General features: G+C 32.5%; 1 protein-coding gene across 4 annotated transcripts in view; it reads right to left on the bottom strand.

The window, feature by feature from the left end:
- The window catches only part of FAM172A (family with sequence similarity 172 member A), a 444,471-nt gene that overhangs the window by 252,327 nt on the left and 180,028 nt on the right, over positions 1-12,116 (bottom strand). For all 4 annotated transcript variants that reach the window (XM_047877340.1, XM_047877329.1, XM_047877319.1 and 1 more), the window contains one exon: positions 4,891-5,109. In XM_047877340.1, coding sequence (XP_047733296.1) covers positions 4,891-5,109 — 219 coding nt within the window. The remainder of the gene's footprint in view (positions 1-4,890; positions 5,110-12,116) is intronic.

Below are 12,116 nucleotides of genomic sequence, written 5' to 3' on the forward strand. Positions count from 1 at the left end.
CAAGTCAGAGTGTCCAAAACATATTTTTTAAAAGAAAGCTTCAGTTAGTTTATGAGTTGACTGTTTCTGAACAATTGCAAAAATTCACGTAAATGCCGAAAAAAACCGTCAGAAAACTAGACACCAAATATCTCTCATGTTAAGGGATGAGATTTTTGATCAATGTCAACAAGCAATCAAGCCATAAATATCTGAGTATCTTCAATGTGTAATGCCAGGCTATGCCAAGAGTCTTATTCTGTAAATGTCTCTTTCACATGTGGAGTTTTCCTTCTCTGGCCATGTCATTTCTTTCCCTCTTCCACTCCCAGCATTTTTTTTTTTTTAACCTTCAGGGTCTAATCTCTCTTCTTTACTTCCTATCACCACAGCCCACAGCTACATCTCTTAGGGAAGAGATATTCAAGGATTTCTAACTCAGTATTACATAGGTCAGCATCCAGTCAGTTTTGCCTATATTCCACCTACATACTGTACAGTGCTTTTAACTGATCTTCCTTAGTCTGAGTACTTGTCCTCTTATGATCCAGTCTGATACCAGAATAACCCTATTTATGCTGCAAGTCACCTTATTTAGGTGTCCCTAGACTAAGGCCTAGTCTTTTTGCTCTGCTCTCCTTACAGGGATACGGATTCCAGTGAGTGGGTTTATTATCAGTTCCTGACTCCTTCATAGTATGCTCTATACTACTGTAAAAATTAGCTCACACCTGTTTATTCTTAAGGATTGACCTATAAAACATGCTCAAAGATCTCTAGGATTATGGGGAGATCTAGAGGACAGGCATAAAAAAAAATATTGATAATATTATGAAACAAAAACACAGAGATATCTCAAGACAGCACATGATAAATTCCACATAAGTTAACCATTCACAGTAACATCCATGAGTCACAGTAAGGAGACTATTGACTACGGTGATATGAAAAGGTGAGATTTCAGCCGAGTACTACAACATGGACAGAATTTGGATGAGAGGAAAGAATAGGAAGCAACGTTACAGTTCCCATAAAGCACAAAGTGTGTGCAGCATAGACCAAGTACAACAACTTGGCTCTACTCTTATGAGCAAGTGTGTAAAACAGAAATCGCAGTAGGTTGGCATGAAGTATTTCCATTTTCATCCATAATTTTACTATCTTAATGATATAGTTAAAAAAGAAAACAGGATATCCCACTTTTATATATTCAGATGAAAATATACAGATCAAGGTATCATATAAATATTGAGGAACTGACTTTTTATCATCAATTTTTGTAATGTATTCTCAGCTAATAGACTGAGGTAGGTGACCAACAATGTAATTTTGTTTATTTTGGTTTGTTTGAATATTTCCTTACAGAAGATCAAGTAGCATACTTTATTGATGCTGGATATATATTGATGCTGGACCAATAAAAACACTGGTATTTTAATCCTGGCTCCACCACCTTATTTACCAAATAGAAATTTATTTTGAAGGCTCTGTTCTACAAATATTTATTATGAAGACTTTGTTCTGAGCTCTGGGGATAAAACAGTGAGCAAAAGACAACTAAGTCCCTGCCCTCATGAAGTTTACAATCAAAGTCATGAGATTTTGGAAAAATTACTAAGTTTTGACTCACAGTCTTTCATGTAAAATTAGATCAATATTAGTGACCCTATTAAAAGAGAATATATATGTATACACATACATATATTTATATATATTTGTTACTTACATAATATAAATGTTTTATATATGTTGCTTATAAATATTTAATAGCATCTATTAAGTAACTGATCAAAAATCTATTAATCATCAGATGTCATTTAGTATATCATATCATGCTTTTATTAAATTGGTTTAAAATTCATATTTCATGTATATATTTTGTTTCCAACTGGTTAGAACAATGTGATAAAGAGGAAAGGGAGCAAGAATCTACAATAATTAGAAGTCCTGGTTTCAACACTTAGTTCTACCACTTACTAGTTATGTGATCCTAGACAAAAATGAGCCATCTGTGCATCCGTTTCCTTAACTATAAAATAAAGATAAAAATATTTGATCCTCTTACCTTATGGGATTATTCCAATGAATAATCAATTTCAAAATGTAAATGGTTAAGAAGTATTTAAGTTAAATCTTTTTTTTAAAGTTTATTTTTCAGAGACAGAGCGAGTGGGGCAGTGACAGAGAGAAAGGAGGACAGAGGATGTGAAGTGGGCTCTGTGCTGACAGCAGAGAGCCTAATGTGGGGCTCGAACTCACGAACCACGAGATCATGACTTGAGCCGAAGGCAGACACTTAACCAACTGAGCCACCCAGGTGCTCCAAGAAGTATATAAATTAATGCTAATTTTCCCCATCACATACCATGCTCTGTGCCTGAAAATTACACTTTTTGGAGACATGTAGTGGGAAGGAGTGTACAAGAAGAAATCACTTCTTAAGTGGATCAAAATTACCTAAGAATTCACCCACCATACACAACACGAACAATTCTTGTCTTCCTCAACACAAGATCACACCTTATTATCTAGAAGTATGTTTGAAGAGTACCACCTCACTTCTACTTTTTTGCACAATTCCAAAAGATTTTAAGAGAAAGGGTATTTATTAAGGAAAAATGACACTCATAACTAAGACTATCAGGTATATAGTTGTGTTATCTAAATGAGTCTGTTTTTGCTTTAAGTGCTTTCAATGGAATTTGAGACTGATGAGTGAAATGGCACAAGAAAGAAGGAAAAAGACATGATAAGAAGCACAAAATGGCAGCAGTGTAAAAGAGCTAAAAGAATTAAAGAAAAAAAAAAAGGGAAAGAGAGATCTTTAAAATGAAGCAAAATGTGGAATTCAAGAAACTCAACAGATGAACATAGGGGAAGGGAAGGAAAAATAAGATAAAAATAGAGAGGGAGGCAAACCATCATAAGAGACTCCTAAATACAGAGAACAGAGTGAGGGTTGCTGAAGGGGAGCTGGGTGAGGGGATGGGCTAAATGGGTGATGGGCATTAAGGAGGGCACTTTTTGGGATGAGAACTAGGTCTCATATGTTAAGAGATGAATCACTGGGTTCTACTCCTAAAGTCAAGACTACACTGTATGTTAACAAAGTTGGATTTAAATAAAAAATAAATAAATTCAAATAACATCTAAGAAATGAAGCAAAATTAAAAAAAAATTCTCCCTTTAATATACACACATATATATAAAATAGAGGCTGTTTTAGGAGGCCAATGCCTTATCCATTAGGCCACTGGGGCTCCTAAATAGAGGCTGTTTTAAATGAAATATATTTGAAAACAAACAAAAAATGCACACACAAAAGAGAACAAAAGAAAAATATCTAAGCAATGCTGACAAGAGATAGAGAAAACAGAGGATATAAAACCCACAATACAGGTGTCAGAAATAGATGCTTAATCTATACATATAGCCAAATAAAGGAAACTGTTTAAGAAAAAATAAAAACAACTTAATATACAAAATCACTGTTTTTTTTGCATTTTACATAAGCAAGTGATACTTTTAATGGTTTGTAGATTTCAAAAACTTTTACAATTCATTTTTGAAATCTGGATATCAGAATTATTTTTTTTTTAACTGTCCTAAAATGGTGGTTGACAGACTGGATCATATAATTAGGAAGCTGAGTACAACGGATAGAGAAGAAGGTGACATCATGACCATTATGCCGCCATAGGAAAGAAAAGTGGTAACATAACTCTATCAGAACAAGCAAGCACTTGATTCCAATCTAATCACTGTTTTTGTTTTTCAAATAATATATTAAATAGTGAGATGCTTTTCAGAAATGCAAATACTGCAATGTGACTAACTTTTACTTGAGTCACTGTACGATGGACTTTAGGGTTTCTTGGTCTGGATACATTTTTTGGGTCTTAAGAATTTATATGCTGCTTTTGTACTGCTTAACTGCACTAACTTACTCAACAAACTGACCTATAGTCTTGAATGTGCACAGTTTAATTCCCAAAAGTATAGTGATTATGACACGAACTAGAATGAAGAAAATAACTTAGAAAGTCATCTATTCCTGCTAAAGATGGTATGAAATATTTTATTAGTGAGCTTTTAAAGGAAATGTAAAAATAGCTCAAACTGAATAATTTGAAACTTCACTCCCATCTTACAATATAATTTATAAAGTGTTAATTTGTCTATGTTTAAATGTTCTGAATTGCTCACTTTTAAAGAACATATCAATTTACTACTTTACTCACACAGTAGCATTTCTGACATGCTTTACTATTAAATTATATTTCTAGGACCCATAATGCAGGCTTTGAAAATTGCATAAATCTGTCTCAAATATACAATTCACAGTATGTATATCAAGCAGAATGTGTCAAAGTGCAAAGAAAATTGTTTTTTCCCCCTACGAATTAGAACTCCTTGGGTAGCACTACTATAACGATCCCATGCTGCTAGCATCACAAAGTGCAAAGGTTCACCGGGTAAGAAAAGAGCAAAGGAGAGAGTTCCCTCATTACACTATCCCTAAACTATTCTAGTTTAAATATTTATTAAGATATTAATTACTCTACCTCCCTCCATCTGCCTTCAGAAGTTAAGCTGAAACACCGTGGATGGATGGTTGCTCATAGGAAAACAATGCATTAAAACCATTACCACCCAAGATGAAGACTGATGTTTTGAACAGTGCATTATTAATTGCTTTTGAGACTTCAATAAAATATCACACTGAAATAAGAATGACGTGTTTTGTAACACTGACTAAAAAAGAAAACATTTCATCCGAGTTAACAACCATGGGAAATGAATGGTTAAAAATTAAAGAATTTAGTTTCTTTTAATCAAATAAATTCATCCGAATAAAATACAAATAAAGATAAAGAAATAATGAAGGAAAGTTACAATCTTATTACTTACTCTGATATAGAGCTGCATCATTTCTTTTTCTCTTTGGGGGTTACGATACTTTTCATAGAAATCACGTCGCTTCTTTGTTTCTTTAGAGACTTTATCTTTTCTTTCCCGTTTTTCTGCTGGTTCATCTGAACTATCAGAAGATGACGGTACATGTATCTTTGGCTTTTCTACTTCAATATAGTTTTCATTGGGATTCAGCACTATTACTCCATATCCTTCCTGTTTTGAAAGCAAAGAAGGCAGCAGAATTTAATCTTAGAAACCATCTCAATTCACAAAAAAATCTGTAAAATCTCACAGAAAGTGATTTAATATAGTTGCATATTCATGAAAATATTTCTTTATAAAAGACTATAGTTTTAATTTTTCCAACAAAAAGTTGTTTAAAATGGTTTGCCTGTATTGTATATGTAAATAAGCAGAGATTACTGGTAAGAACAAAAAGACAAAACTGTAACATAAAGATTATAAAGGTTCCATTTTTTAAAAAGTATTTCAGGTCTTGCAGAACCCCCCAAATAATTGAAATAAATAATCAAATAACAAGTACGCTTTCAAACCACATTAAATTTTAAATACCCATTTTGAGAAAATAGCCTCTTTGCAAGTGAAGTTTAAATATCAGACCACATTTTGTTAGATTTTGTTTCCCTTACATTGCACATTAATTTAGTAAGCATTTTTTATTTGCTCGGATTCAAGAAAGAATAAGCAATTAAGGCATAAATTTAATCTAACACATTCTATAGATTTACATGTCTCTAATAGCAGAAACATATAATGTCTACCTGTGCAACTTGTATTTTTTTCCACCTCTCTTCTTTCATACAACAAAATAAACTAATGTCTTACTATAATGTGTGGAAGCAATTATTTAATCCTGAAATGTTTTCACTTTTAACTACCATAAGAATTTCTCTTTATTAGGGACCAGTTCCAGGAAACAAGTCCCAAAGTTTAAAGTACAACTTACTGAGCTTTTACACCTTCTTTAAAGTTTTAGAAATGTTTTCCTGTATGACAATTCTAGCAAAGAAAACATTTCTATGGTTGTAATTAAGAAAACTTTTGGTATTTATATTAAGTTATAACTGATGGAATAATCTAACCACAAGAAAATAGAGAAGAATAAACAATGTCCACTGACAAGCATGTGCAACATAAATTTGTGAAGCCATTGATACCTTATATTTCCTATTCACTTCTGTACTGTGGATGTCCCAATTTTGCCTTATAAAATCCTGTAAGGCCCTATTTTAGAAAGGTATTAGATTATGATAAAAACATGTAAGAGCCATGGAAAGTAAAATTAAAAAAAAATCTCATCCTCAGTGAAAAAGAACATGATATACTTTTTACAAAACTATAACTGTAGAACTACTTCAACTTTAAAATTTGTTTTTTGACAAATCAACCATAAGATGATCTAAAAAAAAAGTGATACACTAATAATAGAGTAATATTAGCACAGACTCCATTATCTTATTTTTAAATATGCTATACCACTGCACTTGACTTGGTGTTGTTAATAGTCAATTTCACAATCTACGTAAAAACTTATTTTTAAATATGCTTATCCATTATCTTATTTTTAAATATGCTATACCACTGCACTTGACTTGGTGTTGTTAATAGTCAATTTCACAATCTACGTAAAAACTTCATTAGGAGTTTTCAATCTTCCTTTTTACTCAATCAGTTGATATTATTTTCTAAAACCATGATATGGTTTGTAGATTGTGGAGTTCACTGAAGTTGTGATGTTAGTGATAGGACTGTTAATTAAGATATAGTTGTCTTACACATATGAAAACTACATAATAACACATACCAAACTGATTAACAAAATACCACATATTCTTTAATCTATATTCAAATAAAACTTTTATGTAAACACAAGTTTTATGAAAAGTTATAAAATACTTCACCTATTTTAAAATTTAAGCGTTCTACATCAAAGTACAAGATAAGGATTTTTTTTTTTGTTTGTTTTGTTTTGAAGTATCTTAGCTGGGAAGTCAAAGTTTTACCAACAAAAGATATTTTATTTGATCCTGCTTTATTCTAATCTGTATAGCTATTCAAAAGTCTTGTAATTCATTGTGATCACTGTCAGGTAGACAGATTGTCACTTGGTGATTTTCTACAGTTGGACACACTTGACTAGTTATTAAAATCACATTTGAAGGAAGTTCCTACCCCTCTTCCTTGTGCCTCTTACAACTTTTCATGCCCTTCTCAAATTTCAGCTATAACTTCTCCTCCCACCAAAAGTAAGTTAAAGAACACTGTTGCACTCTGCTAAACAGGGTGAAATAGAGGCATTCATACACTGTCTTCTGGTGTAAGGAACATAGTCAAAAAAGGTCACCATAGGCCAAAAAGAAAATTGCCTCCTTACTAGATTCTGTACCGTGAGTAAGTGGTCTCCTGTCATGTTTCTTCCCTGTCTTCTCTGAGTGAATTGAACTTTAAACACACACACACACACACACACACACACACACACACACACACACACACACAAACACGTGCACGCACGTGCACACACACATGCACACAGTGTCTCATACTTACATGAGTTACAAGTGGTAAACCTAAAAAAGAATCTTGAACTCTTAGAAATGAAAATAGTGATGGACTGCATTTTAATGATAATATGAAAACATCAAACTCTGTGTAACAAAGTGGGACTTTAATAAATTGATAGAATGTGAGCATCACCTTTGTACCATGAATAAATTCCAAATAAAGGTAAACTCTTTAGACAAAATTTACAGTCCCTAGAATGATAAAATTTTGCCCTATGTTTTTAACTTCACCACTAGACACATTATTTTCATAATACCATATTTATTTGAGCCTGATTTTACTTCAATTTTTGGAAATCATGGATTGAAAAATTATTGTGCCTACTTGATTTTAAATGAACTCTGAAATTTGATGTGTCCTATCTAAGTAAGTATAAAAAGCAGATACACATAAATCATCAAAGAAGTAGTATTTGTCTAAGTTATTGATTATGTAACTGAAAATTACATGACTCATTTGTCCAATTTTATAAAGACACAATGTCAATTTTTCACCGAGGCATCAACTGATGAAAAATGATTCTATTTTTAAATCACCACTATATAAATCAATTAAAGAATTTTTAGCATTTAGATTTCAAACAATGAATGCTTCTCTTTAAATCCTGAATTATTTAGAAAATATTTTATCATTTAGATATTTCACACCGCCAATTTAATTAATGGAATAACAATCAAGAAGTATTCAGGAATATTTTCTGAAGAAATGAAAGCTAATTTTAATAAATGCCTTTGTTACAAATTCAATTGCCATTCTGTGAAAAACTTACATTTTTCAATTAAAATTTTCCTGATAAATTAACTAATGCAATATTCACAGAAACCATTAATAACCATTTTATCATGAGGAACAGAAAATTGGAGGAACAAAATAAACTCCTCCACTTTTATGCTGTAACCACAGATGTGTAGTGAAACTTCATCTTTTCCTCCTTTTCTCTGTCAATATAAATAGTGTCCAAAAATTCCTTTATATAATAAAGGTACAGAGATTTTTGCCATGTCAACATTAATATATTGCAATCAAAGTACCAAAGTAAATACTCAAAGTAAAACAAGGCACATAACATACCAATAGTTCAATTTAGCTATTTTAAATGCCTTATCCATTTATGTCTTAAAAAATCAGAATAAATGCCATTTAAAAAATTCTCCCTATTCCCCCAAACTCAATCAATACACACAGAAATTAAAAAAAAGAGATCTTATTTTGACCTTTAACAAGTGTACCCATAAAGTTTTACCAAACTTTATGAAATATATATATTACATATACATGAATATAATATCATAAAAGAACCATGCATTGCCACTCTAACAAAGAAGCTCCCATAACAAATGCTTACAACCTTAAACATTTTATACTGAAGTATTCCTTTTATATTTAATTATTCATGCTAAGATGCTATAAGATGAAAAGGCAGGTCATTTCAAACATCCATGGAAACATCTTTAACAACACAAAATGATGAAAATGATTATCTAACATTCCACAACTAAATAAGTAAGACTTCTGGCATCTTGCATAATGATTTACCCAAATCAATTCCAATATCCAACATTTCAAGAGACAAAGCATATATAAAGTTGTTAATTAACTCTTATGTTTGAGTGTACAGTCTAGTAGAAGATCAAGAAAGTGATCAAGAGGACAGATATTGGTAAAAGTAAGCTTTATCTCTTTCATTTATCTCATTCCATTTTCTATCCTTTGTAGCTATACCTGTAGTTTCATTTTCAGAACTGTGTTTATAAGGTATAAGCCACGGAATCTTACTCAGAAACCCTCAAAATTGTATTGCTAGACATAGTATTTTATTCAGTACAAGGGTTTGCTGTGATTTAAACAGAATACACAGGCCTCCAGGCCTCCTTTACTTTGAAGTCCTTAGATGCACTTACTAATAAATAATAGTCCATTTATCATTCAATCAACAAATGATGGCTTAGGTCAGAGGTCTAAAACAGATAGGTGATGCCAAACACAAAGAACCAAAGAGGAAACCTTGCTAAAGAAATTAAATCAGTATAGAAAGGTACTTGTCAAGAAGATTCTACAAATAGATAACATTCTTAAATGCCTGACCAAAACCTGAATGTACTTTCATCCCAATGAAATCCTGCTAAAACTTAAGATTTATCCAACTTAATTTGCCTATTAATTACCAGTTATAAGGAAAATAGAAAACAGGAGCAAATTCTACATCTTTTCAAATCTCTTGTGGTTGGTTAAATAACAAATCAGGTGCAAGTACTCAGCTCTGCATATTAACCTGCCAATACTGCAAGCCACATGTGACCAAAGAGGTCAGGGGCCAGAGTAGAATCCTTTGACCTGTGGAACTGTCTGTTTTGGTGTCCAGCCAAAGCTCTGTAAAACATCATTTTACACAGATTTATCATTCATATTTTTCAAGTTCACCATTCTATCTGCTTGGTTTGAAAGAAAAAAGGTGCTCATCCTCAAGGGAAATGAAACCCAAGTGTTTTATCTATAAACTACATCTACCCATGGTTAAAATGGACAAACCACTGCCCATTCATCTTTTCTGAAAGATGTATGTTGTGTTTATTCTCATCTTTTTCACAACAAGGGTATGTCTATGTCACTGTTGCAACATTCTAGGTGCAACAGTGAGATGAGGTCATGACAACCAATCAGAAGTCACTAGTGAAGCGTTAAAGTAAACATAGCTGTTGGAGCTGCAGCACTGCTTGAAAAATGCCCCCTCCATTATTTCAGCAATTTTCTCAAGACGTGACCTGGGACTGAAACACCTAAAATGTCACTTGACTCCGTTTTGTGCTTCCTACCAGTGTGCATTTAGGTAACAGCCAATATTTTGTAAAATGTTTGTCATGAGCATGTTTTAACTTGTAGCTCCCTACATTCTAATGTCGTGTTCCATGGTATAAAAATACCATAATATAGACCAACATAGATTATTCCAGTAAGTTTCCAACTTCAAATAGCTCATCAAGTTAGTCAGTAAAAGAAAACATGCCACAAAAAGTTTTCAGAGGACCACCTGTTGTCTATTATTTTTACATAGCACTTACTCATAAATCATAACACAGGGTAATTAATCAAGCTGTCAAAGAGAAGGTCAAAGGTTATATGGTAGAGTCAGAAGGTCATGCATGGGCTGATAGAGGTCAGGGTCACACTGCATTCCTCATTATCAAGTTGGGATGAGAGACGGCCCAAGCAAACAAAAGTGAAAGCAGATGGAGAAGTGAGTGGATAAAAAAAAAAAAAAAAAAAAAAAAGGAAAATTTCACAAACAAAAAGAAAAGTGAAAGAAGACTGTCAGCTGCCTTCAAGCAGAGAATAGAAGAAAAAGAAATACACTGAAATGTGCTCAAAGGAGCTCAAGAACATAAAGAAACTACAGTTTTATTAATTAAATAAGTTGAATATAACTTTTCTTGGCCATTTTATTAATGTATACTAAACAATAGTAGAAAATATATGTTCACCATCTCCATACCTTCCCGAACTAGTATGCTCAAGATCATTTAACATAAAGGCAAAGAGTGCTAAGGGTAAAGTATGATTACAAAAAACAAAAACAAAAAACCCAAAAACCCACAACTTATGAGAGCTTTTTCCCTTTAATACTGTTTCTGCATTTGAACATAGATGTGAAAATAGTTTTAGCCACAGGATAGATAATTTTTAAGTATGATACAAAGATACCCACAAATATAAATGCATCATAAAAGTCCTTTTGAATAACAAAACAGTTATAAAATATTCTATTATTATGCTGGCCTGAATCAGATGCAGAATACTGTGCAAAATTAGCTGTCACCCTTTGCTCAAAATCTTTGTTAATCTCATTTTGAATGTTTGCAGCTTTATCAACACATGCATCAATGTCAGCTCCTTGGTTACTGAACCGCTATAGTTGGAAGAAGATATAATTAAAATGTTTTGGCACAGAAAAGGTGAAATTGTATCTTCCCTTGTTCCCTTAGGAGTCTGTAAAACATGAAGGATATATTGACAAACACACACCCTTGTCTCTGGTTCTGACACCCCGGGTCATCCAAGTGCTATTTATTTTAAAAGATTCACTTTGCACTTACCTACATTATTGCCTGTTTTGTATCTAACTTTTCCTAGGTTCTAGAACATTGTGATGCTTAAACACCACAACTTTTTTCTCTTAATCACCAATATTTTATTTATTAAAGCATTCCATACATCCACAATAGCTTCATAAAAAAACATTCGCCATTCATTATCAAGGACATAAATGTGATTTAATATTGCAGCATTAGGAAATCTTTTATATTCTTTGCTTTTCATTCTCATAAAAAAAACCACACACACACACACACACACACACACACACACACACACACAGACATGCATTTACACATTAAACTAAAAAGTAACAAGTTACAACTGTTGCCAGCCAATGACAGATCAAATCCCTAAGTGGATATAAGGGGTCTTACAGACACACCCCTCTATTGCATGGTCCCAAGAAGACCTAGATGGACAAATTTATCTTTTAGAATAAGATAGTTATGCCTTTATGCCTTAGAGGGTTAAATGAAAGTCCAATATTCTCCTAGCTTCCTATTAAAATCCATTATAAAGCTGTGTAAATATCATAGTTATAG

Source organism: Prionailurus viverrinus, chromosome A1 (genome assembly GCF_022837055.1).
Source record: "Prionailurus viverrinus isolate Anna chromosome A1, UM_Priviv_1.0, whole genome shotgun sequence".
Classification (NCBI taxonomy): Eukaryota; Metazoa; Chordata; class Mammalia; order Carnivora; family Felidae; genus Prionailurus; species Prionailurus viverrinus.